At 40.5% G+C, this 24,960-nt stretch overlaps 2 protein-coding genes across 2 annotated transcripts; both read left to right on the top strand.

Moving 5' to 3' along the window:
• Window positions 1-13,608: 13,608 nt before the first annotated feature.
• On the top strand, window positions 13,609-14,772 carry LOC119741357 (cationic amino acid transporter 4-like). The gene is made up of 2 exons (XM_038217107.1): window positions 13,609-14,644; window positions 14,755-14,772. The coding sequence occupies exons 1-2, from the start codon at window positions 13,679-13,681 to the stop codon at window positions 14,770-14,772; spliced, it is 984 nt and encodes a 327-aa protein (XP_038073035.1). The 5' UTR covers window positions 13,609-13,678.
• Window positions 14,773-15,046: 274 nt separating this feature from the next.
• LOC119740385 (cationic amino acid transporter 4-like) lies at window positions 15,047-17,248 on the top strand. The gene is made up of 3 exons (XM_038215660.1): window positions 15,047-15,364; window positions 16,345-16,453; window positions 17,150-17,248. The coding sequence occupies exons 1-3, from the start codon at window positions 15,236-15,238 to the stop codon at window positions 17,227-17,229; spliced, it is 318 nt and encodes a 105-aa protein (XP_038071588.1). The 5' UTR covers window positions 15,047-15,235; the 3' UTR covers window positions 17,230-17,248.
• Window positions 17,249-24,960: the final 7,712 nt, after the last annotated feature.

The raw sequence follows: 24,960 nt of genomic DNA, 5'->3' as shown, positions 1-24,960 counted from the left end.
CTTGGCACACATAGTCCAGCACTTGGGGGGGGGGGGGGGGGGGGCTGGAACATTTCATGGGGGGGGGCGTCATGTGTAGATCAATTATATTTTTTCTAGAAACTCAAAATCTCAGTGGGGGGGGGGGGGCGACTGGGGGGGGGGGCGACAAGGTTTCATGGGGGGCTGTCGCCCCCCCCCCCCAACCCCCCCACGCTCCCCTGTGGCTACGCCACTGCAGGTCATACAGTTAAAGTTTATGTAAACTTGTATGTAAAGTCAAAGAAAAGTAATTCCCATGATCTGTTTGACACCAAGTTTGTGTTAACTTGCCGGTAACGCCCTAAAAAATATCCAGACAAATATGTTTATTTTGTAACATTTTATGTTCGTCTGTCGGTCTTATATGCTGTTTTGTTTACTTTTAGGTGCCTTCAATGGTACTATGTTTAATTCAATTCAATTTTTTTTTGCTGGACATTTATTCAACGTTGTTCATTAATACACAAAATTAATGTATTATAATTGGATATAAAATGAATTCAAACCAACAGTTATCATAAATCAACAACATACATACTGGAACAACGTTAGGTATAGAGTGAAGCATCCTGTGGACAATACCTACTTTTACCATACAAGTTGCGAATAGGGACAAAAACGCAGGGACAAAACAGGAACATAACAAAACAAACAAAACAAACAGGAGTAAAAATAATTATTCATCAGACATTATAAGAGTTAAGCAATTGAGTTTTCATTTTTTTGATGAATGTAGATAAAGTTAACGATAATTTAACTGAATCACTCAGCCTGTTCCAAAGGTCAATGCGCCGGTGGACAAGGCCGTTTTCAACATTGACGTTCTACTGGAATAAACGTAAAGGTTTTGCTTTGAAACGCTTCTAGTATTATATGAATGAATATTCAAGGTGAAAGTAAAGAAATTGTTGAAACAATATGGGAGTAAATTATTTGAATATTTATACATGAATTTACCTAAATTTAGGTAATAAAGATCATTAAATCGTAAAATCTTGAGGGCAGCAAATAAGGGATTAACCTGTTCATTTGTTTAATTAAACTAATAACGCACATCATAGTTGCCAAATATGGCACTAACAAGTTTGAGGTCGGCAATTTCGTCTTTAAAAATCTCGGTACGTCGGGTTACCGTACACACAATTGTCCTGGAGATAACAGTACCAAAGGCCGGATTACATAAGAACTTATAATAGACTTCAACCGACACAGGAGAAGGTTACATATTTAACTAAACATTTCCAAGCGATTAAGAAAACTCAGGGAGAATTAGATATGAGCCGAATTTAATCACCGCCGCAGCTATACTCTCTCATAAACCGTAGCACATTTTCTTTAATGAACAGTTTTTAATTTTTGAAAAACGGAGCCGTCTGAAGAAAAGATGCTCAACTTTTTATCAATTACTGTTGCGGAGGCTATGAATTTGACAATTATGTCAGGAGGGGGCTCAAGCTGAGGTTCCCAAAGCTGAGCTTGATCGCCCAGGAATTAATCCTCTAGATGAAGTGGGACCACACCAGCATCAGAAGAACGGGCGCGATATTTGTGAGAGAAGTGGCCCAATATATGATTTTATCTGTTTTACAAATAAAACTCAAGAATTACAGGTTTTCTCTTAGCTAGAAGGAACAAATACCGGCTGCACCACTTAAGAGCACCATTTTCGGCCGGTAAAAATACAACAAAAAATAGTAGTAGGATTAATCATAACATTTTGCAAATAAATGGCCTTATCACAGGAAATATATCATCTAAAAAAAATAATAATAATTACCGTGAAATCTTGCATTTGCAAGCTGGTTCAATTTTTATTTAGCACAGTTAATCCAAAATTAACAACAACAAAAGCATGTTTGGCTTCCGTGCCGGTACGGTGAGAAGCGACGGGCCTGTAATAAACATTAATGCAAAACTCGTCGCAAGAGGACGCCATTGATAAGTAGCGCCCTCTTTGAAGTTAAGCTCCAATTTTTTACAATTTTGGTGAGTTAGGTTTTTAGATAATTCCCTGCCTAGTTTTCTGTACCCTGAGATGGTATTTAAACACGCTTGATGTATTAATAGGACATTTGACCGTTTATTGTCCTGTAATATACTGATGTCTGGGTCACATATGGTTTTAAACCACTGTGACGTGCATAACGCACGGCTACACCATCGTACAGTGTGGCAGGGACACCAACAAGTAACAAAACAACTAAAAAAAATTAAAAACATGATAAATATTCTGATTGAATTTCGTTAAAAGATACTTGTTGGTGAGGTATCACATATTCTAGCAAATTGATAAAAATGTACAATATTACAATATGCAATTTTGAGGGAAATGGGCAAAATACTGCATAAATAATTTCACTTGATCGTAATTCATAATACACAAACCGACAATTTTCATTTTCAGACCCACAACGAGAAATATTGTTAACACTGGGCTTATTGTGAGGAGTTGTGCTGGGAATCCATGAAGATGTTATTTTCAACATAATTTATGTGTGGGAAAGTATGGTACACAAACATGACTGTGTGAGTCAAAAGCAGTTGTTGATGCGATCCCTGAATTTACAGCACTCCGTTTAAGGGTGCACACCAATACATAAATTCCCATAGGCACCAAAGATAAATACCCCAATTTAAACAAATCGGGGAACATACTCTGAACCCTCACAGGTGGAATTTTTTTTTTGGGGGGGGGGGTTGACCTATGACTTTTGGGTGACTTTTTCCCTCCAACGATGATCACCCCATCGCCTTCTACAAATACAGACCCTCAAGTGCAGGGGTCAAAATTCTTTATTATTACAGATAAACTAGTATACAAATCGTAATTTGGCCGGATTAGGTCGCGCCTATTTGGGCTGCCTCTCATACGTACTGCGATCGGGAAATCTCCAGCGTAATAAAGACTTGAAGAAACTTTATTTGATTTATTTGATTCAATTATTTTATTTTAAATCTTAAAACATAAAATAAAAGCTAAAAGTTGGACAGGCTGCCACGGATATATAAAAGTAAAAAAGAAACAATTGTCATCAGACGATTATCCAAACCCCTGCCAATAAAACAGATTTAAAATTCCATTCATAACAATTAAAGTACTATTGAAAAGTAAATTGTACAAATCATATGAAACCACACGAGACGAGACAAGACGAGACATGACGAGACGAGACAAGACGGGGAGATGAGACAAGACTCAGCAAAAAAATCATAGAGTGAAACATTACACAAACCAGACAGATACAAAAATATAAAAACGAACTAATAAATAAATACTCTTACAACCCAACAAACAAACAAACAAACAAACACCCCAACAAACAAACAAACAAAACAAACAACCAGACTCAATAACGGGAATGAGAAACAAAAGCAATCCCATTCTCCACGGAGAGAAAAATGCAAACCATAAAAACAAACAACCTATTTTAAGATGGAACCTTGCGTCGGGGTGACAAACAACCTAGTTGATATACATAGGTCTACACTCACATTAAATACACACACTACAGAAACACAAGAAAATACCCGGGAACAAAATGAAAAAAGACACAATTATACATTGACGATAAAATAAATATGACTGCAATAATTCCTCCCTCAGTTTTGAAAGAACAGATTCACAACCTTCCATAGTTAAAACTTTTTTCTAATTTTAACACGGTGACTTCGGAGAACATCAATGAGGCAATCGAACAGTTCTCGTATCTTGTAATCCATGGTCTATCAGTTCTAAGTTTCAAGTGGTGACACGTTAAAGGCTGTGCGACGGAGCTGCCCTGCAATTCATTCCTGAAATTATTGTTGCATTCCCTATTAGTTCATTAACTTTATATTAGAATCAACATTATTATCTATGATAACGAATTTGGCGGAAAACAGAGCTTTCACACAGTGACTTTACTGGTTTATTTAACTTTGTGGGGATTCCTCCAATGTCAGGCTTTTCCTTGGTTTCAACACCGGTGTCGGAGTCTCAGTGGGGGAACCAAGTAAGCCAAAGATTCTAGCTGAACCAAGTGGGCACGGTGCGAGCTATCGCTTCGCAGAGACGGCCGGACTGAAGCGGGAGCGGACCGCTACAGTGACGGGGAAGCAACAGCTGGACGGGGCCAGCGAGTGTACCGGATTACACTACAGTTCGAGCCATGGTGTGCATGGTCAACCGGGGCCAGTGGCGTAGCCAGGAATTTTTCAGTGGGGGGGGGGGGGGGGGGGGGGGGGGGGGGCTCGAACATTTCAAGGGGGGGGGGGCGTCATGTAGATCAATGATAATTTTTTTAGAAACTCAACATCTCAGTGGGGGGGGGGGGGGCGACTGGGGGGTCGCCCCCCCCCCCCACGCCCCCCCCCCCCCCCCCCGGCTAAGCCACTGCTAATACTGCCGTATTTTAGAGAGGTTTGGGGTTTCTTATCAAATGTTTGTCTTTTAATGACGGTAGTAGTTTTCTTTCACGTTTAGTTTTAAGCAAATTAATATAGGAAAGGTTTGTATGTTTATATACTGTTTTCTGTGACCACTATTTGTGGTGTTATTTTTGCGTTCAGTTTGTAAAATCTGAATTATCATTTAATATTGGACTCAGTTGTGCAGTGATTCAGGGTAAACAATTAGTTAGTTATTTTTTCCCCACATCTTAACAAAACAACCCTTAAGCTAAACGATTAAAGGAATTTTTTGCATTTAGTTGTTTTGTGTCACTGGTTATTCAGAACGTTGATATTGTGCAGTGCATTTATTTGCGTGCTCCTCCTAAGTTTAGGTGCGATTGTTAAAGAATTAAGGACTACAATTCTTCCCTAATATTTGTGTAATCCTATTTTGTTCCGAACATTTTTTTCACAGTGGTGTGATCTTGAATGTGGGTCTGCAAAAGTTGAGTTGTGTCTTATTTTTTGGGCAGCTTGGCGTTTGGGTAAAGATAATCTCTTGATTCAACATGTATTAAACCCCCCCCCCCCCAAAAAAAGCAGATGCGCATGCGTTGTACGGCTTCCTGCAGACGATGAACTTTTTATGTAGCAGACTACGGCCCGGCAATGTAGACGAACTAAAATTGGAAGTCATAAAATGTAATGCATTGTTACATTTTTTAACTTGAAATGCATTGATCGATTTATTTTGTAAAAAAATGTAATTTAAAATGGAATGGTGTTCAATAGTTAATATTATCCATTTTGAAAATATTTCTCTTAGTTATTTATTCATTTATCAGATAACATTTCAGGAAACATTACATTTACATTTAAATGTACAATATTGAAATTCATTACAATAAAACTACAAATCACAACAAAGGAAATGGACAAAATGACAAACTACAAAGGGCAAAGATACAAGAAACTTAAATACAAGAAATAATTAACTGTACAATTTGCAGGCCTGGACGATTGCCTACAAAGCTAATCAAAATAAAATAAATAGTAGCTTATCCAGAGGCTCTCCAACTACAACAGTACACTTTTTACACAAAGTACAAAATAAGATGCACTACATTCCCATTATCAAACTGTACACTCGGAATGGAAGCAAAAACTAGCTCAACATTTACAAGTTTTAACTTTCACACAATATGCTGAAATTGCAAGTTTAAAGCCCAGACTACAGGCTTTATTTGTTCATCGACTATACACATGCATTTGTATTCCTTGTTGTTGGGAAGATTGCAATATGAAGTAAATTCGACTGGTATTCTTTTTTAAAGATAGTTGAATACTACAAATGAAACCTTATAAAAACGTCATTTCTCATCGATATTTTCCAGATTGTGAAGCTTCTGATAAGTGAAATAGCTCTTAAAATTTCATTTACTGTATTAATATTCAATACTACATGCGCACTTTTATCAAACAATTTTTAAACGAAACCTTTGGGGAAAAATAAGTTCACATTACAGCACCCATACTTCGCGCATGCGCCCAAGCTATATCACCCATGAAGAGAGGTACATCTACCACATAGCTGCACAACCGACCGATCATAACATACTGGCCTAAGCATCTTTTTATCGAATGCGTGCATCTTCAAGTCTTGTGTTGGCTCTAAAATCGCGGACTTCGGTTGTCCTGTGACCTAAGCGCGAACGCTTTCCTTGAATACAGGTACGTACGAAGTTCTTTCTAACCTTCAGTAGTAATTTTCCCAGTTGACGTCCCGAAGGCGTAGACAAATCGATGACAACCAAAAATCCGTATGTCGATCAAAAGTTGTCAACGCCTTGTCGTCTTTTCATTCTGATCATTAAAAAGTATGTATTTATGCATAGATGGTTTATGCGTAGAGGGGCCGAATAGAGAGAAGTATAGATGTAAGGGTTATAGCTGCTAGAGGAATCTGAGTCACTCGTGTCTATCATCCACCTGATATGAAGACTGTACCCCCGTCTGGACTGTTAAAATTTAATTTGGATAATATCCAGAAGCGACCCTGTGCTGCCTCAATGCAAACACAGACACAAACCCCATGTAAAGGGTGTCTATGAAAACATATTATAATAAATTCATCCTTTTGCGTGACACCATTTTAAAGTTGAGGTCATAACGACATATATAATAGAACTTTGAATCCATTTGCCAAGTGACTTAGGACGTACTTGATCAACATACTAATTTTGAAATGACGTGAATGACGTAATCATGGGAATTCTTGCTATTTTTTAATATTTTAATTTTGAACTCATTAATTACTTTTTTATCCAAAGAGCGATTGATGCGAATATTACAATTCTTTATTTTTTTTTTTTAAATTTGGCAACATTAAGAGATGGGCAATGTATAACAAATTATGACGTACTATCTGTATAGCTACCGATGCCTTCTCGCTGTATATACTGATACATATGGACTATCTCGTCATTAATTAATTAATTATGAACTCGTCGGGTGCCCGACAGAAGGGCATATTAACGTTCTGACGCAAAAATCATTTTCAAGAAAATTGCGTCGAAAGGTTTCATTGTTCCTCTGCGCGCATTTTGAATCAAATGTTTAAATTTCTGCATATGCCCTTTTGCCGGGAACATTTTGGTCATTATATTGCATAAGGGAATATGCACATATGCCCTTATATATGCATATATGAAGGCAGTTTTCTGCATATGTTCTTTTGCTGGGAACATTTTGGTCATTACACACTATTGCATGAGGAAATATGCACATATGCCCTTCTGTTGGGCACACGACGAACTATAGTCATCATTATTTGTGGTTCTAATATTAGATTATGAAGTTTGTAATCTGGAATACATTGAATTCATGAACGGACATGATTCTAATTATTTGCATGAAAATATCCTTCAAAATACATAATGTGCAAAGGCGCCTTGATGACGTGGATGGACCCTAGGCGGATATGATACACTGGTACCAAATGTTTATTCATAACTGCCGTATTGTGGCCGTATGGTAGTAAACAACGGCTATATGCATCGGCGGCGGAACGGTTTTCAAACTGGGGGGGGGGGGGGGGGGTCACCAAAAAGGGGCACTTGCTTCATCCGTGCTGAAATGTCGACACGTTTTTTGCACCGGACACTTGGCCTCCGTAAAATCAACTAGTGGGGGGGGGGGGGGTACCATTATGCAAACTACGCATTGTGTGCCCATTTTCAGGGCGCATGGTAAGGGATTTGTGGCTTGGTTTTTATATTCCTCCTTCATATCAGAACTCTTTATATCATTTGGGCTAGAATTCATTTTAAGATCGGGACCCATCCTGGATCTTGCCCATTTTGGGGGCGGAGCTTGATTGTTTTTAAAAGGGGGTGCAAACAATGCAAACTCATGAAAACTGTATTTAACATCCATTTTCCTTGTTTTTCTATGGTTTGAAATAAACTTAAACATAAAATATAACATTCTAGCTTTCAAACACCAGTTAATTTCCACCCATTTTGTGGGCGTGGCCTAAATGTACAAAAGAGGCGGTATATATTAGCAGTTTGGTTCTAATATAGAAAACATTATTCGGTTTGGTAGTAAAATCCTGAAAATTGGCAGGTCTAGTTAAAATGGGCTGAAAATAATTTTAAGAGGTGAACACATCTTGGATCTTGCACAATTTTGGGGGGCGGAGCTTGATTTTTCAAAAAGGGGAGTGCAAAAAATAAAAAAAACTCAGAAAAACTGTATTTAACATCCATTTTCCTTTGTTCTTCATGCTTGAAATAAACTTAGACATGAGAAATAACTTTATGAGAAATAACACGTTAAAATTGTGCAGCAGCAGGATTCCAGTCGAACCAGTGAGTTTGGTGGTTTGAGACATCATCTTACATTGAAAGACATCATCTTACATTGCCGACGCGCATGGCTATGGCGACGCGCGCGCATACCAGAAACCAGAGCCTTTTTTTGGCCTAATAATCGTTTTCTTCGTTTTGTATGAATAAAAAGGAGTAAATGCTTCAGATTTCAAATATGCACTTGTCATTTACAAGGCTGGGTTGGGGCAACCTTGAAATTATAAAGCAAAATAATTCTGCGCAAAAACTACTGCATTTATTAAAGTTCATAAAGTACAAATGATACCATATGTTTGTATGAATAAAGCATGGCATTTGCTTTTTCTACCACTTTCGAAGCATTTACTCGCATCAGTATGAATGAAAATTAAGCAAACACTTTTACTAAAAACCATTTGCTCTTGAGTAAATGGCCTGCAAAATGTAAAGCTTTACATGTTTATAAGTTTGCAGAAAATAAAAATATCATAACCGAAACGGAAAGCGGCACCGGGGAGGGTCACGTACTGGAGGACAGATACAAAAAAAGCGCATCAAACGCGACGAACGCAATGCCGTTTACGTGCACAATGTGCTGTGCATCGGCACCCATGGTCTACATGTGGATAGGGTTTTCAGTCCCTACCTGATTCCGTGGGTTTTCCCCAGACTATTCTTCTGGGGTTTTCCTCCCACCTCTAAAACTGTAATTTCTTCTCATTGTCTTCTCTCTACGTTTTTTTTTTTCGGGGTTTGCGAGCTACAGTGCCCGGGGCATGCACTTTTGAGGATCCTTGGTTTTATTAACAGAAAAAAATTATTTATCGTTTACTTCGTTTCGTATGAATATAAAGGAGTAAATGCTTCAGATTTCAAATATGCACTTGTCATTAACAAGGCTGGGTTGGGGCAACCTTGAAATTATAAAGTAAAATACTTCTGCGCAAAAATTACTGCATTTATTAAAGTTCATCAATAATAATAATAATAATAATAATAATAAACCATTCTTATAAAGCGCATTTTACACGGGGTCCCAATGCGCTGAACAATTAACAGAGGAAAACACTAACATTATATTTCATTTGCAGTGAACAGATGGGTTTTAAGATTAGCTTTGAAAACGTCCAGGGTTGGGGCTTCCTTGATGTGATTGGGTAGTTTGTTCCAGAGGGTTGGGGCTGCAGATGAAAACGCTCGCTGACCGTATGACCTTGTCGATGTTGAGGAGCAGGCGAGCAGGGATTGTGAGCTTGATCGAAGATTTCTACGGGGTTCATATTTATGGATTAATTGCTGGAGGTAAGTAGGGGCGAGACGATGGAGACATTGGTATGTTAGGAGAAGGGTTTTGTAGATTATCCTCCTCTTGACTGGGAGCCAGTGCAGATTACGGAGAATAGGTGATATGGGTTGATGGGGCTTCGAGAGGGTGACTAGTCTTGCAGCTGAGTTTTGGATGCGTTGGAGTTTGGCGATTTGTGAGTCTGGTAGCCCTTGAAGTAAACTGTTGCAAAAATCTAGGCGACAAGTAATAAATGCATGAGCAAGCTTTTCTGTGGTGTGCGGGTCGAGGAATTTGCGGATCTGTCCGATTTTAAAACATGGCATCAAGTACAAATGATACCATGTTCGTATGAATAAAACATGGCATTTGTTTTTGCTACCATTTTGAAGCATTTACTCGCATCTGTGTGAATGAAAATTAAGCAAACACTTATACTAAAAACTGTTTGCTAAATTCTGAAAATAATTACTTTTACCTTTAAGCTTTTGCTACACTATAAGCGTTTACTTCGTTTCTTATGAATAAAAAGGAGTAAATGCTACAAATTTTAAATATTTACTTGTCATATTTCAAGGTTGGGTTGGGGCTAGCTTGAAAATATAAAAGCGCGAAAAAGTACAAATAATACCATACGGTAGTTCGTATGAATAAAAACTGGCATTTGCATTACTCCCATCTGTACGTTTCGTATGAATATAAAGGAGTAAATGCTTCAGATTTCAAATATGCACTTGTCATTCACAAGGCTGGGTTGGGGCAACCTTGAAATTATAAAGCAAATAATTCTGTGCAAAAGCTACAGCATTTATTATATGTTAATCGCGAAAAATTAATATTAACAAAGTCCATAAAGTACAAATGATACAGTGTTCGTATGAATAAAACATGGCATTTGCTTTTACTGGTACTTCCAATTTTGAAGCTTTTACTCGCATCTGTATGAATGAAAATTAAGCAAACACGTTCGTGTAGGTTTTATATGAATTAATCCCTAAACCCTATGATCTCAGAATAAATACAAGATTTCTATTGTTTTAGCCACTGTGACCTTGTCCCTTGACCTTTCGACCCCAAAGCGATAGACCTATGACCAAGAACGATCCACAAATCAAATGTGAAGTTCACATGTAAAGTATTTCTCAAGTTATCGCGCTGACAAAATTTCTTTTGGTTTAGCCACTGTGACCTTGACCCTTGACCTTTTGGCCCCAAATGCAAAAGGCTTCTTAGGATTGCCAAGGACAATCTACAAACCAAATTTGAAGTTCATATGTAAAGTATATCTCAAGTTATCACGCTGACAAAATTTCTGTTGTTTTAGCCACTGTGACCTTGACCCTTGACCTTTTGGCCCCAAATGCAAAGGCTTCTTAGGATTGCCAAGGACAATCCACAAACCAAATTTGAAGTTCATATGTAAAGCATTTCTCAAGTTATCGCGCTGACAAAATTTCTATTGTTTCAGCCACTGTGACATTGACCCTTGACCTTTCGGTCCCAAATGCAATAGACTTCTTAGGATTACCAAGAACAATACACGAACCAAATTTGAAGTTCATATGTTTAAGTATTTCTCAAGTTATCGCGCTGACAAGATTTGTCCGGACACACACACACACCCACACCCACCCACCCACGGAAGGAAAAGGCGGAAACAGTATGCCCCTTCGGCTTCGCCGCGGGGCATAAAAATGCCTGAAAGGGCACTCCCTAGCACGTCCAAGAAAGTGAGACTATTTTTAATTTAAAAACCATTCATCCAAATTTTACCAAACTTACCCTATTTTCCCTCGTTTGAATCAAGCTGCTCTAATGTACCGCCTCTTTACATATTTAGGCCACGCCCGCAAAATGATGAAAATAACACGTTAGAATGTTAGAATTTACAAAGTGAATGTAAAATACAGTTTTCTGAGGTTTCTTTTTTTGCACTCCCCTTTTTGAAAAATCAAGCTCCGCCCCCCAAATGGGCAAGATCCAAGATGCGTTCACCTCTAAAAATTATGTTCGCCCATTTCAATTGGACATGCCAATTTTCAGAATTTTACCACCAAACTGAATGATGTTTTCCATATTAAAACCAAACTGCTAATATATACCGCCTCATTTACCATTTAGACCACGCCCACAAAATGGGTGGAAAATTAACAGGTGTTAGAATGCTAGAATGTCTTATTTCATGTTTAAGTTTATTTCAAAGCGTAAAAAAACAAGGAAATTTGATGTTAAATACAGTTTTCATGAGTTTGTATTTTTTGCACCCCCTTTTTTGAAAAATCAAGCTCCGCCCCCAAAATGGGCAAGATCCAGGATGGGTCCCGAGCTTAAAACGATTTTTAGCCCATTTTGACCCCACATGCCAAATTTCATGCTTTTACCACAAAGTGCACGATTTTTCGCTTAGCAGCTCCACTACTTGGCGATGTTACGATTAAACCATCTAAATCGTTGCGTAACTTGGGCGTTGTCATCGATCCTCCATTGAGCATGAGTGACCAAGTTTCTTCCATCGTTAAATGTGTCAGTTTTCATCTCTGGAACTTATCACGCATTCAACGTTTCATGAACCAAGAGACATGTAAAATGGCTGTTCAGTCGCTAATCTTCTCCCGGATTGACTATGGAAATGCGTTGCTTTACGGTGCCAATGAAGGTGACTTAACTCGTCTGCAAAGGCTACAAAACAGGGCTGCCAGACTAATTTTTCTTGTTGCTCGTGACCATCCGAGCGCACCGTTGTTACGTCGCCTTCATTGGCTACCAAAATAAGAACGCATACATTTCAAACTTCTTGTCATTGTATACAAGTGTATCAACTCTATGGCACCTTCATATCTCCAAGAACTCATCTCTTTCAACACATCTGTCTATGCCACCCGCTCATCATTTGACAAAACACGTCTCCATAACCCCCAAACTAAGTCGCGTACTGGAGATCGTGCCTTTCAAGCCGCTGCTCCCCGGTTGTGGAATTCCCTACCCCGTAACATCCGGGAAGCCAACCAGTGGCGTAGCCACCGGGGGGCGTGGGGGGGGGGGGGGGGTCGCCCCCTGAAACCTTGTCGCCCCACCAGAGATTTTGAGTTTCTAAAATAATTATCATTGATCTACATGACGCCATGGGCCCTATTATGTACCACAATGTATCTTTTGCTTAGAAAATATTGGTTAAAGTGGTCAGAAATTGCCTCAGATAGCACCACAGAGCATTTAGAATCCAAAAATTTTCGGGGCCCTTTAGCGGGCCCCGAACCCCACGCCAATAAGCTCAGAATACCGATAGCTGATTCAATGTCTCCAACCTCGAAAACGATGTTCAAATAATTATCTTTTGCCAAGAAAATATTAGTTAAAGCATGGAGGAAAGTAGTCAGAAATTGCTTCAAATCACACCACAGAACATCTAGAATCCAATTTTTTCGGGGCCCTTAAGCGGGCCCCGAACCCCACGCAGTAAGGGATTTGCGCTTCGCGCTTGCATCAGTTATGATCAAGGTATGTCCCCCCCACTTTCGAGATGCGATTGACGCCCCTGCTTGACGCCCCCCATGAAATGTTCCAGCCCCCCCCAGCGCCCCCCCCTACTGAAAAATTCCTGGCTACGCCACTGAAGCCAACACACTTCAGCTCTTCAAAAATAGACTCAAAACCAATTTATTTGTTTAATCATGCCATATATTTTTTTGCTTGTATAGTTTTTTTGTATCTGTATCAATGCATTTTTTTGTTTGAATCTTTAATTATTTTGTCAGCTTTTGTAAAGCGCTCCAATCTTTGTGGGGCGCTATAAAAATGCCTATAGGCCTATGTATGTATGTATGTATGCATGAAAAAGACGGTCACTACGCATACGGAGCACATAGAACTGACAAGAGTTAATTAGTCAAAAAACGTGAGCGATATAGGAGCAAAATACCGCATCGGGTTCCAATAAAAACAAGGGGTTCATCATCAAAGGTAATCCTGGCTCAGGACTGGAATTGTTATTTTTCTTTTCTGATTCAACTGAATAGAATTGTGTGTGGGAGCAGCTATAGGCTTATCGTCTTGTTGTTATTTATAAATGTCGATAATGTTCAAATTCACTGTTATTTTTTTGACAACAGGTTAATTGCTCAAAACCGACGTGGTATACTGTCCATCAACTATGGGTCTTTTCCAGTGCTTCAGAGAAATGTTCAGCTCCTCAACTCGAAGAAAACCTGTGCAGAGGGACGCAATCCCAACACCTCTACATCGATGCCTTGGTGTAGTCGACCTGACTTTACTTGGTGTCGGAAGTATGATAGGATCTGGTAGTTTTCTTTTACCGGGACAAGTTTCTGGAGTAGTGGCGGGTCCGGCTGCTCTATTGGTTTTCTTCCTCTCGGGTATGTTGGCTTCACTGTCTGGCCTGTGTTACATAGAGTGTGCCTTACAGCTACCTGGAACGGGAGCGTCTTACCTGTACGCCTATGCGACACTTGGAGAGATGATAGCGTTCTTAACTGGGTGGAGTAGTGTGGCAGCACGAATCGTTGCGCTTGCTTCCATAGGACAGGTATGGAGCGCCTATTTAGACGATGCTTTAGGCGGCTCCATTGGAAATGCTACCGTCCAGTTTGTCCTTGGAGGTCAGGAATGGAATGCACCTCTTCTTGGTACCCATCCCGATTTTATCGCTGGATTGCTGATCCTTGTGTCTGGTGGTATTATTTCTTTAGGTACCAATGTATTCTCCAAAGCTAACAATTTATTCATGATAACCACTTTACTGACTCTGATGTTGGTTTTCATTGTGGCCATGATTCATGCAGATTTCTCCCTCGTAACAGAGCATGGGTTTGCACCAAGGGGAGTTGGATTTGATGAGATTGTAGGAAGTGCAATCATTGCTTACGCAGGTTATGCTGGGATCGAATCTATCGCCCTAGCAGCTGAGGAAGCAAAAGACCAATCCAAGGATCTCTTGATAGGACTTCTGTCTGCTCTTGGAATCAGTATCTTAGTCTACATGACTGGAGTCCTCTCAGTCACTGTATTAACAGAATACAGTAACATCGATCTTAAAACCCCGTTTGAGGCAGCGTTTAATGATCTTGATGGTCTACGTTGGATGAAGTACATCGTAGCAGTAGGTGCGTTATGCAGCATAACGGGAGGTGCTCTAAACCTATCCTACGCTATGACTCGTTTCATATATCCCATGTCAAGAGATGGACTTCTTCCTTCTGTGCTCTCCAGGACCAACGAGAGAACTAAGACTCCCTTGCTAGCTAACCTTCTTAGCACATGTATTTCTGTTGTTTTTGCCGTATTAATTGACATCAAGATTTTAATACAGACCGGCTCCATGCTATATACACTTGAGACCGTCATTATAATATTTGCGGTGACTATCTTGCGTTACAGACCCCCTAACCGGAGTGGCGGGTACGTAGAACTGGGCGGCGTAGACAAGGGTGATTTCAAGGAGGGTGCCAACGAGGCTCATGGACGCAAGAATACTACAACAGATTTGAAGGGATTGCTTAAACCTAAGCCAGAAACTGACACTGCTGAAACCAACGCTACAAACGAGCTACAAAAGCGTCCATCTTGGATTCACAAGGGCTGTGCCATCATTCTTCGATGGATCAGAGAACATACAACCAGATCCGTGATTCTTTCACTCTGCTTTCACCTCATCTTTGAGTTCCTTCTCCTAGCGTTGTTGACCTTCAACATGGACGACTTGTTGCGAGTCCATGACCCAGGTCTAATACTCGGGATAGTCGTAAGCAGCGCTTTAACTCTCGTCTCGTGCTGTCCACTGTTACTTCTACCGCAATACACCGATGACCTCCCATTCAAAGTAAGATTTCAAAACAAATAAAATAATTTAGTAACAAAAAGCCATTTACCTTCGGCATATTGAAACATACACGAACAGAAGCGATTCTTTATTTTACCATGTTGTTTTACAGAGAAGCCATGGGAAAAATCCATATCTGCAAGCCTTTTCTCATATTAAATAACCGGCCTATCCATCAACCGAACATTTGGATGCACACCTGTTAATAGGCCTCAACCCCTCCACCAAGCTCATGAATAAAAAGTGATACCCTCAAAATATTCTATATTAGAGAGTTTTGAGAGCCATAAAATTTTGGAATTGAAGAGATGGCAATGAACCTCTAGCCCGGACTTAGGGCTTTCAATTTTGAGCATTTTGGATGCAATTGTGCTCGAAAGTGGCGCTAATTTCTCGAAAAGGCAATGGTCAACCCACCAAAAAATGAAAAGAAAATGAAAGATGACATGTTGATCATTATTTTTCTGTGCAACTTAAATACATGTGAGAGTTCTTAGTATTTGTAAAACAATTTTGAAGTATGGGCGTTTAGCAATGGTGTCTGTTGGAATTTTAATACAGGGGTGCATCCATCTGACAGGAAAGCATTAACATGTCTCCCTAATATATCTTGTCTTCCTTATGTACAACTTTTTTAAAGCAAATTGTGTCTCCCTGATGGGCCGTTTGCAATATTTTGATAAAGTCAAAGACAGATATAATCATTTTACGTCTATGTTGTATAATAAAAAAATTGTCGTAAGCGGGACCTGAACCTGCGCCCCCTGAACACCCTGAGCACCGGTCGCACTCTAAATCAGTTATTTATTCTATTAGCGCAACATTTTCAGCATTTCCAAGTTTCTAATTCCTGTGATTTTGTTGGTCATAACAAACTAAATGGTTAAACGTACTATTAATTTCGAATTGGCGAATGCGCAGTACTTTGAGTTTTGAAATAAAAATAACCCAAATATTCTGGACTTTTTTTGTTGATACAGGTACCACTGATGCCCTTGCTACCGCTGATTGCTTTGCTTGCTGCTGTCATTCTGTTGCTACACTTTAATTCCTTGGTCTATGTAGGAGTCGTCGTTTGGTTGTGTTTAGGTAAATAATATCACATTATAGGCTGCCCATGCAGGATGTAAGCGGGAAGGGAAAAATTCGCACAAGACTCAAAGGCATGTGCAGCTTTTTTTCCCGCTGAGATGCTATTGCTCCTTGTTCGAATGTATTTTGAGCTATGTTAAATTAATCCAAGGCGAAAAGCTTCACAAAAGATCATAACATGTCAGAACATTAACAGATCATTACATTTCCGTCAGAAACAAAGAACCTTTTATAGACGACCGCCCACCCCAAATTTTTTTATAGACGACCGCCCACCCCAAAACAAACCAACCTGTACCCACAATCGTCATGAAATTAGTTATAACTGTTTCTGACGAAACGTTTAGCGACGTATTCTTGATTACAATGGCGACCGATTAATATGGCGTGTAGCCACGTGTTCAGTAAGTCAAAGAAGACCAACATATGTTAAATGATTCTGTGAATCCAATATGTCCGCTATCGACGTGTACTATTTCATCAAGATGGATTCTGCTCAAGGTTGTCACCCTATATATTTTGTTTTGGTTCTTGCAGTGAAAGAACTTAAATTAGTGACGCACTCACAAATGATTATTTAGGTATTAACATAAGATTTCACACAAATCCCCACCAGTTGAAATGTCCTTAATACATGGTTAAATTCACACTTCATTTCTTTTCTGAATCGACTTGTCTGTTTTCTCCTGACAGGACTCATCGTGTACTTTACGTACGGCATGAAGCACAGCGTGGAGGCCACACGACAAGATGTTCACCTGAATGATCAGTGACGAAGGCAGTGACGTCATTGCCAATGAAATGTTTCTTTGTGTTGACTGATCAATGATGTTTCATTTTCTCATTGGCTGATGATTTCTGGATCCAATATCATGTGGCTTCCAAGCACAATTACATGAGAACAAGTCATAATAATTATGATACTGTATTCATTTCATGACATTTTCTGAAAATCTGTTTTTCTAAGAACACGGTCATTATTGCGAAAATATTCACTGAATTACTCTTTTGGCTTGTATAACGTTTCGTGTAGCAAGTCATTGCTGCGTATAGCAGATCTCTGTGCTCACCAGATCCACGTAGTTAATTGGCATTTGGTTTGAATCCAGACGTACTTACCATAAGCGGCCTCCCTACGCCCAAAATCGACTCCAGACACAAGACGTCTACAAGCCTCATCAGCGTGACTCCATCCCATGCATGCCACAGGCCAATTTCGTAAAGAGCTCATCTATCAAATATTGTTCCCTCTGACAAACATTTTAAATGTTCTCACCGATATTAGGTACATGAATTAGTTCCTGGCTTTCATATAGAAGGCTCATTTACATATTCTGCGAATCCCAACATGTAAGCTCAGTCAATATCTAAACTCCACCGAATGCGTTCACTGTGTTGTTTCTGTTTCTGTTCCATAAACGTACAAACACCTAGAAGGTTGTCGACGTACGTTGGTCAGGGTCAGGTGTGCAGCAACTAAATTCTTGATTGGGTTTTGGAAGCCAGGTCTTGAATGTTGATGTTGTCCAGTGCCAGTTTGAAAGTCTTAATGTCAGGTGAAGAGCGGATGTTAGGGTGAAGTTGATTCCATTCTAGGATGGTCTTTGGGTACATTGAGTAACGAAAGTAGTCCTTATTTGTGGTGATGACTCTATATGAGAAAGGTCCGGTCTGTCTAGTAGAAACCCCCCTTGATGAGTTGACGATGTTCAGATAATCTTCCATATTACTCGGTGTAAGCCAATGGGTTTCTTTGTAGAGTGTGACTAATCGAACTTTGGTCCGTCGATCTTGAAGAGTGTCCCATTTGAGTTTATTAAACATTGCTGAGATGCTTGACTCCCTGCTGTAGTCTTGCATAACAAATCTAGCTGCTCTGTGTTGAATGCTTTCTAATTCTTTTTATCCGACGCATGATGAGGATCCCAAAAGGCGGAACAATATTCTAGCCTTGGTCTGACTAGTGTCTGATACGCAATGGACTTGGTATTACTGTTGCAGTGGTGGATGTTTCTCTTGAGTAGCCCGAGCATACGATTGGCTTTAGAGATGATCTGATCAATGTGAGTGGACCACTTGAGATCATTACTAAATTCAACCCCCAGGTAGGGATGGTGTTTAACCTCTAGTAGTTTGGTATTACCCATGTGATAACTGGAGTCGACTGAGTTCTTCTTGTGGGTGATCTTCATGGTGTGACACTTGGAGGCATTGAATGACATGTGCCAATCTTTTCCCCATTTTTCAAGTGTGTTGATGTCCTGTTGGAGAATGCAAGGGTCTGCTGCAGTTTTTATTTCCCGGTACATGACACAGTCATCTGCAAAGAGTCTCACATGCGATTTGATGTTCTGTGGCAGATCGTTAATGTATACTAAAAACAGGAGAGGACCCAGCACTGTCCCCTGTGGAACCCCAGAAATGACCTTCGACTTGTTTGAAGAAGTGCCCTCAAAAACAACTTGCTGGTAACGTTGAGTGAGAAATGAGTCAATCCATTCCAGAGCATTGTTCCTGATGCCGATGTTGTGGAGTTTCCTCAAAAGACGTTGGTGAGGCACCGAGTCAAATGCTTTCTTTAAAATCCATTACAATTAAGTCAGCTTGACTCTTATTGTTAAGAATTCCAGCCATGTCGTGGGTCACAGCAGCTAACTGGGTGTCACAAGAGGGACCTCTGCGAAAACCATGTTGGGCATCCGTCAGGAATAGACGTCAACGACACAGGTCTGTAATTACCAGGATTTTTGCTATCACCTTTCTTGTAAAGTGGCGTGACGTTTGCTTCAAGCTAAGCTTTAGGTAAACATCCAGTATCCAATGATTTTTGGAAGATCTTAGAATAAACTGGTGCAAAAGCAGAGGCGCACTCTTTCAAGATTCTAGGAGGTATGGCATCAGGTCCTGGTGCTTTGCTTGGTTTCAGATCTTTCAGTAATTTCTCTACCCCAATTGAATGTGTTTGAATTTCTGGCATGTCGGGTATGTCCAAGTCTGGTAATGTAGGGAAACTGTCCAGGTTTTCGTTTGTGAAAACTGAACTAAACTGTTCATTCAGCACATTAGCCTTGTCAATCGGAGAGATCACAGTGGCACCAGATGAATCAGTCAATGTGGAGATTCCAAACATCTGCTGCCTTTGGGCTTTGATGAAATTCCAGAATGGTTTTGTGTTGTTGCTTTGGAGACTACAGCCGATGACATCATGGATGTATTCTTTCTTGGCTTTCCGAATTTGCGGTCAGTCGTTCTACGATGTTTTTTTAACAGTTTCCACTTGGTTGATGTCATTTTGGATGGAATAAATTTGCTGTTGATTAACATCCTTCTGAGCCACGTAGTCGGGTGTAATTTTTTTGTCGAAATCCTTAATACAGTCGGCAAAAGCAGCATGATTGGCCTTGGCATACAGCAGTATCTTCCTTCTTGCTGGGCGAACTAATTTTGGTTTAACTAGTATGTTAACTACAACCGCTTCATGGTCGCTTACACCTGGGATGACATTGGTACTCTATACAAAGGAAGGGCAGTTAGTGAAGCACAAGTCCAATATGTTATGAAGTCTGGAAGGTTGTTTTACTTGTTGACTCAAGTTGTTGTCAAGGGCAATGTCAATCATGGTTTTACTCTGTCCAGCGTAAGACCCTCCAGGGTTGAATTTATACTGATCCCAGTTCACATCAGGGAGATTAAAATCCCCCAGTAACCAAATTGATGCATTACGAGGGATTTTTCTGAGGGCAGAATCCAGATTTTTTATGTACTCCACATCCGATGTAGGGGGACGATAGAAAGCACCTACATACAGTGGCGAGGAACCATGAACACGTATGCTATGAACACGTGTTGTGTTCGTGCGTCAATTAATAATGGACCTCGACTTCGTCTCGGTCCATTAACAGCGGTCACCCCCACACCCGGTCATTATCACGCAGTGAAGACCGGCTCCTCACACTGTTTTCCCCATACCTTTATAACGAAATAAACAGTTAAAATGCTCCAATTTTGTGACTTTTTCCGGCGATATTTCCAGACTTGTTTGTGTTCATGTTCATGGGCCATATTTTAGCTTAACAGCTATAACAGCTATAACGACGTAAACTCAACAGAAACTGCTGCCGTAGCGAAACAAATTACAACAATGTTTTCATATTGTAACGGGAATCCGGGGCTCGATATACCCAGGGGTACAACGAATCCCTAAAAACCCGCCGGGATTAGGGAGCGTCTCATAAGTTGGAACGCTCGGAATGTTCTCATTGGAACGGCGTGTTCCCAAACTGGAACGCCCCGGCGTTCCACTGGGAACACGGGACCGTTCCGTTGGAACGGCGAAATCCCTTTGCGAGAACGGTCCAGCGGAACGGTCGGGCACACGCGTTCTATTGCGCGTTCCAGCGGAACGTTCCCAGCAAATCGCGTATACCATGGCCCAGTTTCGAATATTAGCCCATTTTGCGTCAGGAAAAATGGCGTCGCGATCTCCGGCAAACCGTTCGTCACTGAACGGTAGGTTTTGCCTGTTTTTGAGGATTTATATGTAATATTTGGACGTGATTGTGAAATTTCTGTGATGGTTTGGGTAAAAAGTTCGACACAAGGTACGAGTGAGCGTTAATGCGGATGGAATCTTGGTAAATCTAATGATGTAAATATCGTTTCTGTGGTGAAATGTCGGTAGCCCCGAACCTACCATCACATGCAATCGCTACGCTGTGGTGAGTATGTATTCACGTCAAAGTATGTTGCACAAGAACAATATTTCTTTAAATAATACTTTGATAATGCGTACTAGATGAAGGGAATCTCCTCAAAAAGTCGTAGATAGAGGAGGGGTGAGGGGATTTCGAAATATGTTAAGTGAATTTCTGTTAAATATTATAATCGATTACGAAACGCAGTGGCTATTGTTACGGCAGATGTGAAGTTCATCGGTGAAATTTCGCCCTGAACTTTTACATGGCTACGGTGATTGTGTTTTCTCGTTTACAATTGATACAGGGCGCATGTTTGTAGAATGCATGCAAGGACAAAAATTGTCTTGAACACTACGTGATAGGTTTACTGAAATTACCCGACAAAAATAGCGTAGAAGGAGTGAGGGATTTTGAATTAAAAACAAATCATTTTCAAACAAGAATTATAGTCTTCATCTCAAAAACAGCCCAGCTGATAAAATGTACTTGAGGGCCTGAATGTTTTGGCTTGGTACTATGCTATGCTTTTACGAAATAAAAAAAAGGATAAAAGCGGAGCTTACTATTGACGATATAATTTTTGTCAGACAAAAATCTGCGTTTGAGCATAAACTCTGACTCCGGGTCCTGCTGCACGGACGTACTCACGTACGTATACCCAAGCGCGAATACCCATCTGTGGAGCGTTCCGCCGGGAACACGGTGTTCCCTCCCCGTTCCAGCTGGACCGCAGATCGGTGCGTTCCATTCATTGCGTGGAACGCACCCGCGTTCCATTGGGAATGCGGCACGTTCCCATTGGAACGCCTGGCGTTCCTACGGAACGTTCCATTGGACCGCGAACGTTCCCGACTTATGAGACGCTCCCTTAATAACCAGGAGAAATTCGGTGATGTATGTCTGAGCTAGTGCTTGACCGGGACCAGCGTTGAGGGCGCCGTCACAACCTCAGGACGTCAACCTGACCCAAGTGGAGTTCGTCTGGTAGCGTAGCTTTCTTCAAGGCCTCGATGACTTTATGGATAGGGGAAGGGTAAGGGGAGGGGTTGGACTATAACTTGGCTCGCAAACGCAAAAGAAAAGGGAAGGCTGGGGTGGAGGAGGCAATATAATTTGAGTCTGTCCTATAGGCCTAAAGTCTGGCTCTTAAGTCTTTCCCTATAAAGTCTGACCCTAAAGTCTTGCCTAAGAGTCTGGCCTAAAGTCTTGCCCTAAACCTTTATTCTCAGGCAGAATACTTAAAAAGATATCAAACTTCTTGTTTGTTTTAATCAATCACCATCAAATTATAATAATTAAACACTTCATCAGATTGGGTCACTTTAGTTTGCATACGCACATTCTAATTGCCGCCGCTTAAACACAGTGCGCAAATTGGACTGATAGCAAGTCTAATTAAGCATTCTTTGTGCGCGGATATGTACACACACTACAAGGCGCATAATGCATAGGCTGTCGCTCTCCGTTGTACGTTGCTTCCTTTTCAGTGTGGACATCGGTATTATTCTTCTTCATGCTTTGTCTCTTCTTATCTTCTTCCTCTGGCTACTTCTTCAATTCCTCTTGCTTCTTCATCTTCTTGCTTGTTCCCTCTTGCTTGTTCCTTTTTCTTATTCCTCTTCTTCTTGGTTCTTCTCACAGGGCTTGTTCTGGAGGCGAACAGAGCGCTCGATTGCTGTTCCAGCTCGCCTTTTATGCACTTTCGGCAGGGCTGAATCTGGGGCGCAGTGAGCACGCGCGTTCCAATAGGCTAAAAGTGCGCGTAGCGCGTATCACGTATGCAAAACGAGTCACCAACCCTGATGATGAAATCTCTGCATTAATTAAGTACATCATTAACCTGTGTGCAAAAGTCAATAACACACAAACAATGGGTGCATTCAATAACACTGTGCACATACGTCAAATGCCTTGAACGTTATAAAACTTGCATAAGTACCGGAAAGAAACAACAGTATAATGCAAAGTTTATGGCTTCTTCACATCATTATGGAATTATTCTATAAATACTACGAATATTTGGTAAGTCTAGTAGGTGAATAAAGTTGTATTTGAGGGCTGAAAATGGCCTAAAATCAACAAGTTTCATTTCTATTCTGTCGTACGAGATTCATGTTAAGGAAACCAGACTATTCTCTAGTACGGAAAGATTATTTAAAGGAAAAGCTGATTTTTGTCACACTATCTTTACCTGATGGAGGAAGCTGAAATCTCGTTTAAACATTCCTTGTGTCTGGAATTACAAAGATGCTTGGTTAAGAAAAGGTAAATATGTCGGTGGGTGAAGTGTTTCAAAGAAAATAAATCGTAGATCTACGCTTTCGTCGTAAACATTCTCAGTATATACTGCACTGCTGTACGATGTCGTTTCGAAACTTCCTTACGCGCGCGCACGCGGTACGCACGCATCCCTAGCAACTGTGTTGCGTACGCGCGCGTCAGTCTCACGCGATGGGGGTTGAGCGCATGTGCAGTGCTCAATTGTTAAAAGTTACCGCAGGACTGTTACTATATTTTGACCAACCATTGGCTTGCATGGGGCTGAACGCGACGGGGCTTGATCAATGCTGGTTCAGGGGCCATTTATTCGCTTGATCTTTGAAGCCGGTCCATTATCACCGTTAATGAACGGCCACGTGATCGAGTCTCCAATCAGAAACCATCAACTCTCCAAGGTATTTATTAATACCCGATTAATGAGAGACAGAGATTTATACCTTTCTGGTTGCTTCGTATTGTATTCACGTTCCATGTCATGCCATAACACACTAGAGTACACACGTACTAGAGTGTACATGTACATCCAATTACAAAAATGACGTCATACACTGGTTGCGCTATAAATAGATTACTGTAGTCTGCATACACTCAACCTCGTCCCCAGGGTGTCGAGCAGTACGCGCCCACCACTACCTGCTCTCTCACCCTGGTATTGGATCATTTGCATGTGCAAGATTTTTGCACACGTATGCAAATGAGGAACAGTCTGGTGCCTGGATATGCGTTACACATTAGCGTTTGTTTTTTGTATGCGGTGTCTGGGGAAAAACAGAGTCAATTCGTAGCAGCGCGAGCACGGCGTGAGTTACGAAAACACGATTTTTGAAATCAAACTGTGAGCAAATTGGAAAGGAAATTAGTATTTTCGAGAAGGCGTGGACGAATGATCGCGAGAACACGTACTGCACGTTGTGAATATATAGCACCAAGTACACGATAAAAATCCATTACTAGCCAATTGCGGTATCCAATCAGGATACAGGAAGAAAGTTTCCTATCCCGGATTTACTATTGGAAACGCGGTTGGAAATAAAGTAAGCACTGGGGACGAGGTTGGCATACACTCCATCCTCTCCCCCTTAATATGGAAGCCGTACAAAAAAATATCATTTTTCAACTCTGTGAAAATGCCCTTGACTAAAAATACTGTCTATAAAGCAATGTCACACCTCACAAAAAAATGCTAATCCTACAAACACTTATTGCAAGAAAACCAAGGTTCAAAAACAAAGAAAATCCTTTTTTTTTCATAATTAAATCTAAGTCCCTAGACAAGGTAGCAATGGCTTTTTTCACTGCCTGCCCTTAATTTGAATAAACGGAACTTCCCTTAGGATTCCTTCTTGCTTGTTTGTTTGTTAGTTTTTTTTTAACCCATGACATTCCAATACCGTACAATTTCAACTGCAACCTTTTTTGTTTTGGAACTGCAACTCTAAAAACTTGCTCAAACAAATTAAAACAACTTTAACAACTCAAAGTGCAGTACATGCACATTTTCACTCTCATGCAGGCCTCTGCGAACAA

The sequence above is a fragment of the Patiria miniata genome, unplaced genomic scaffold, assembly GCF_015706575.1.
Source record: "Patiria miniata isolate m_02_andy unplaced genomic scaffold, ASM1570657v1 HiC_scaffold_5, whole genome shotgun sequence".
Lineage (NCBI taxonomy): Eukaryota > Metazoa > Echinodermata > Asteroidea > Valvatida > Asterinidae > Patiria > Patiria miniata.
Note: the sequence above shows the minus strand (reverse complement) of the source record. Positions and strands in the feature narration are given on the sequence as shown.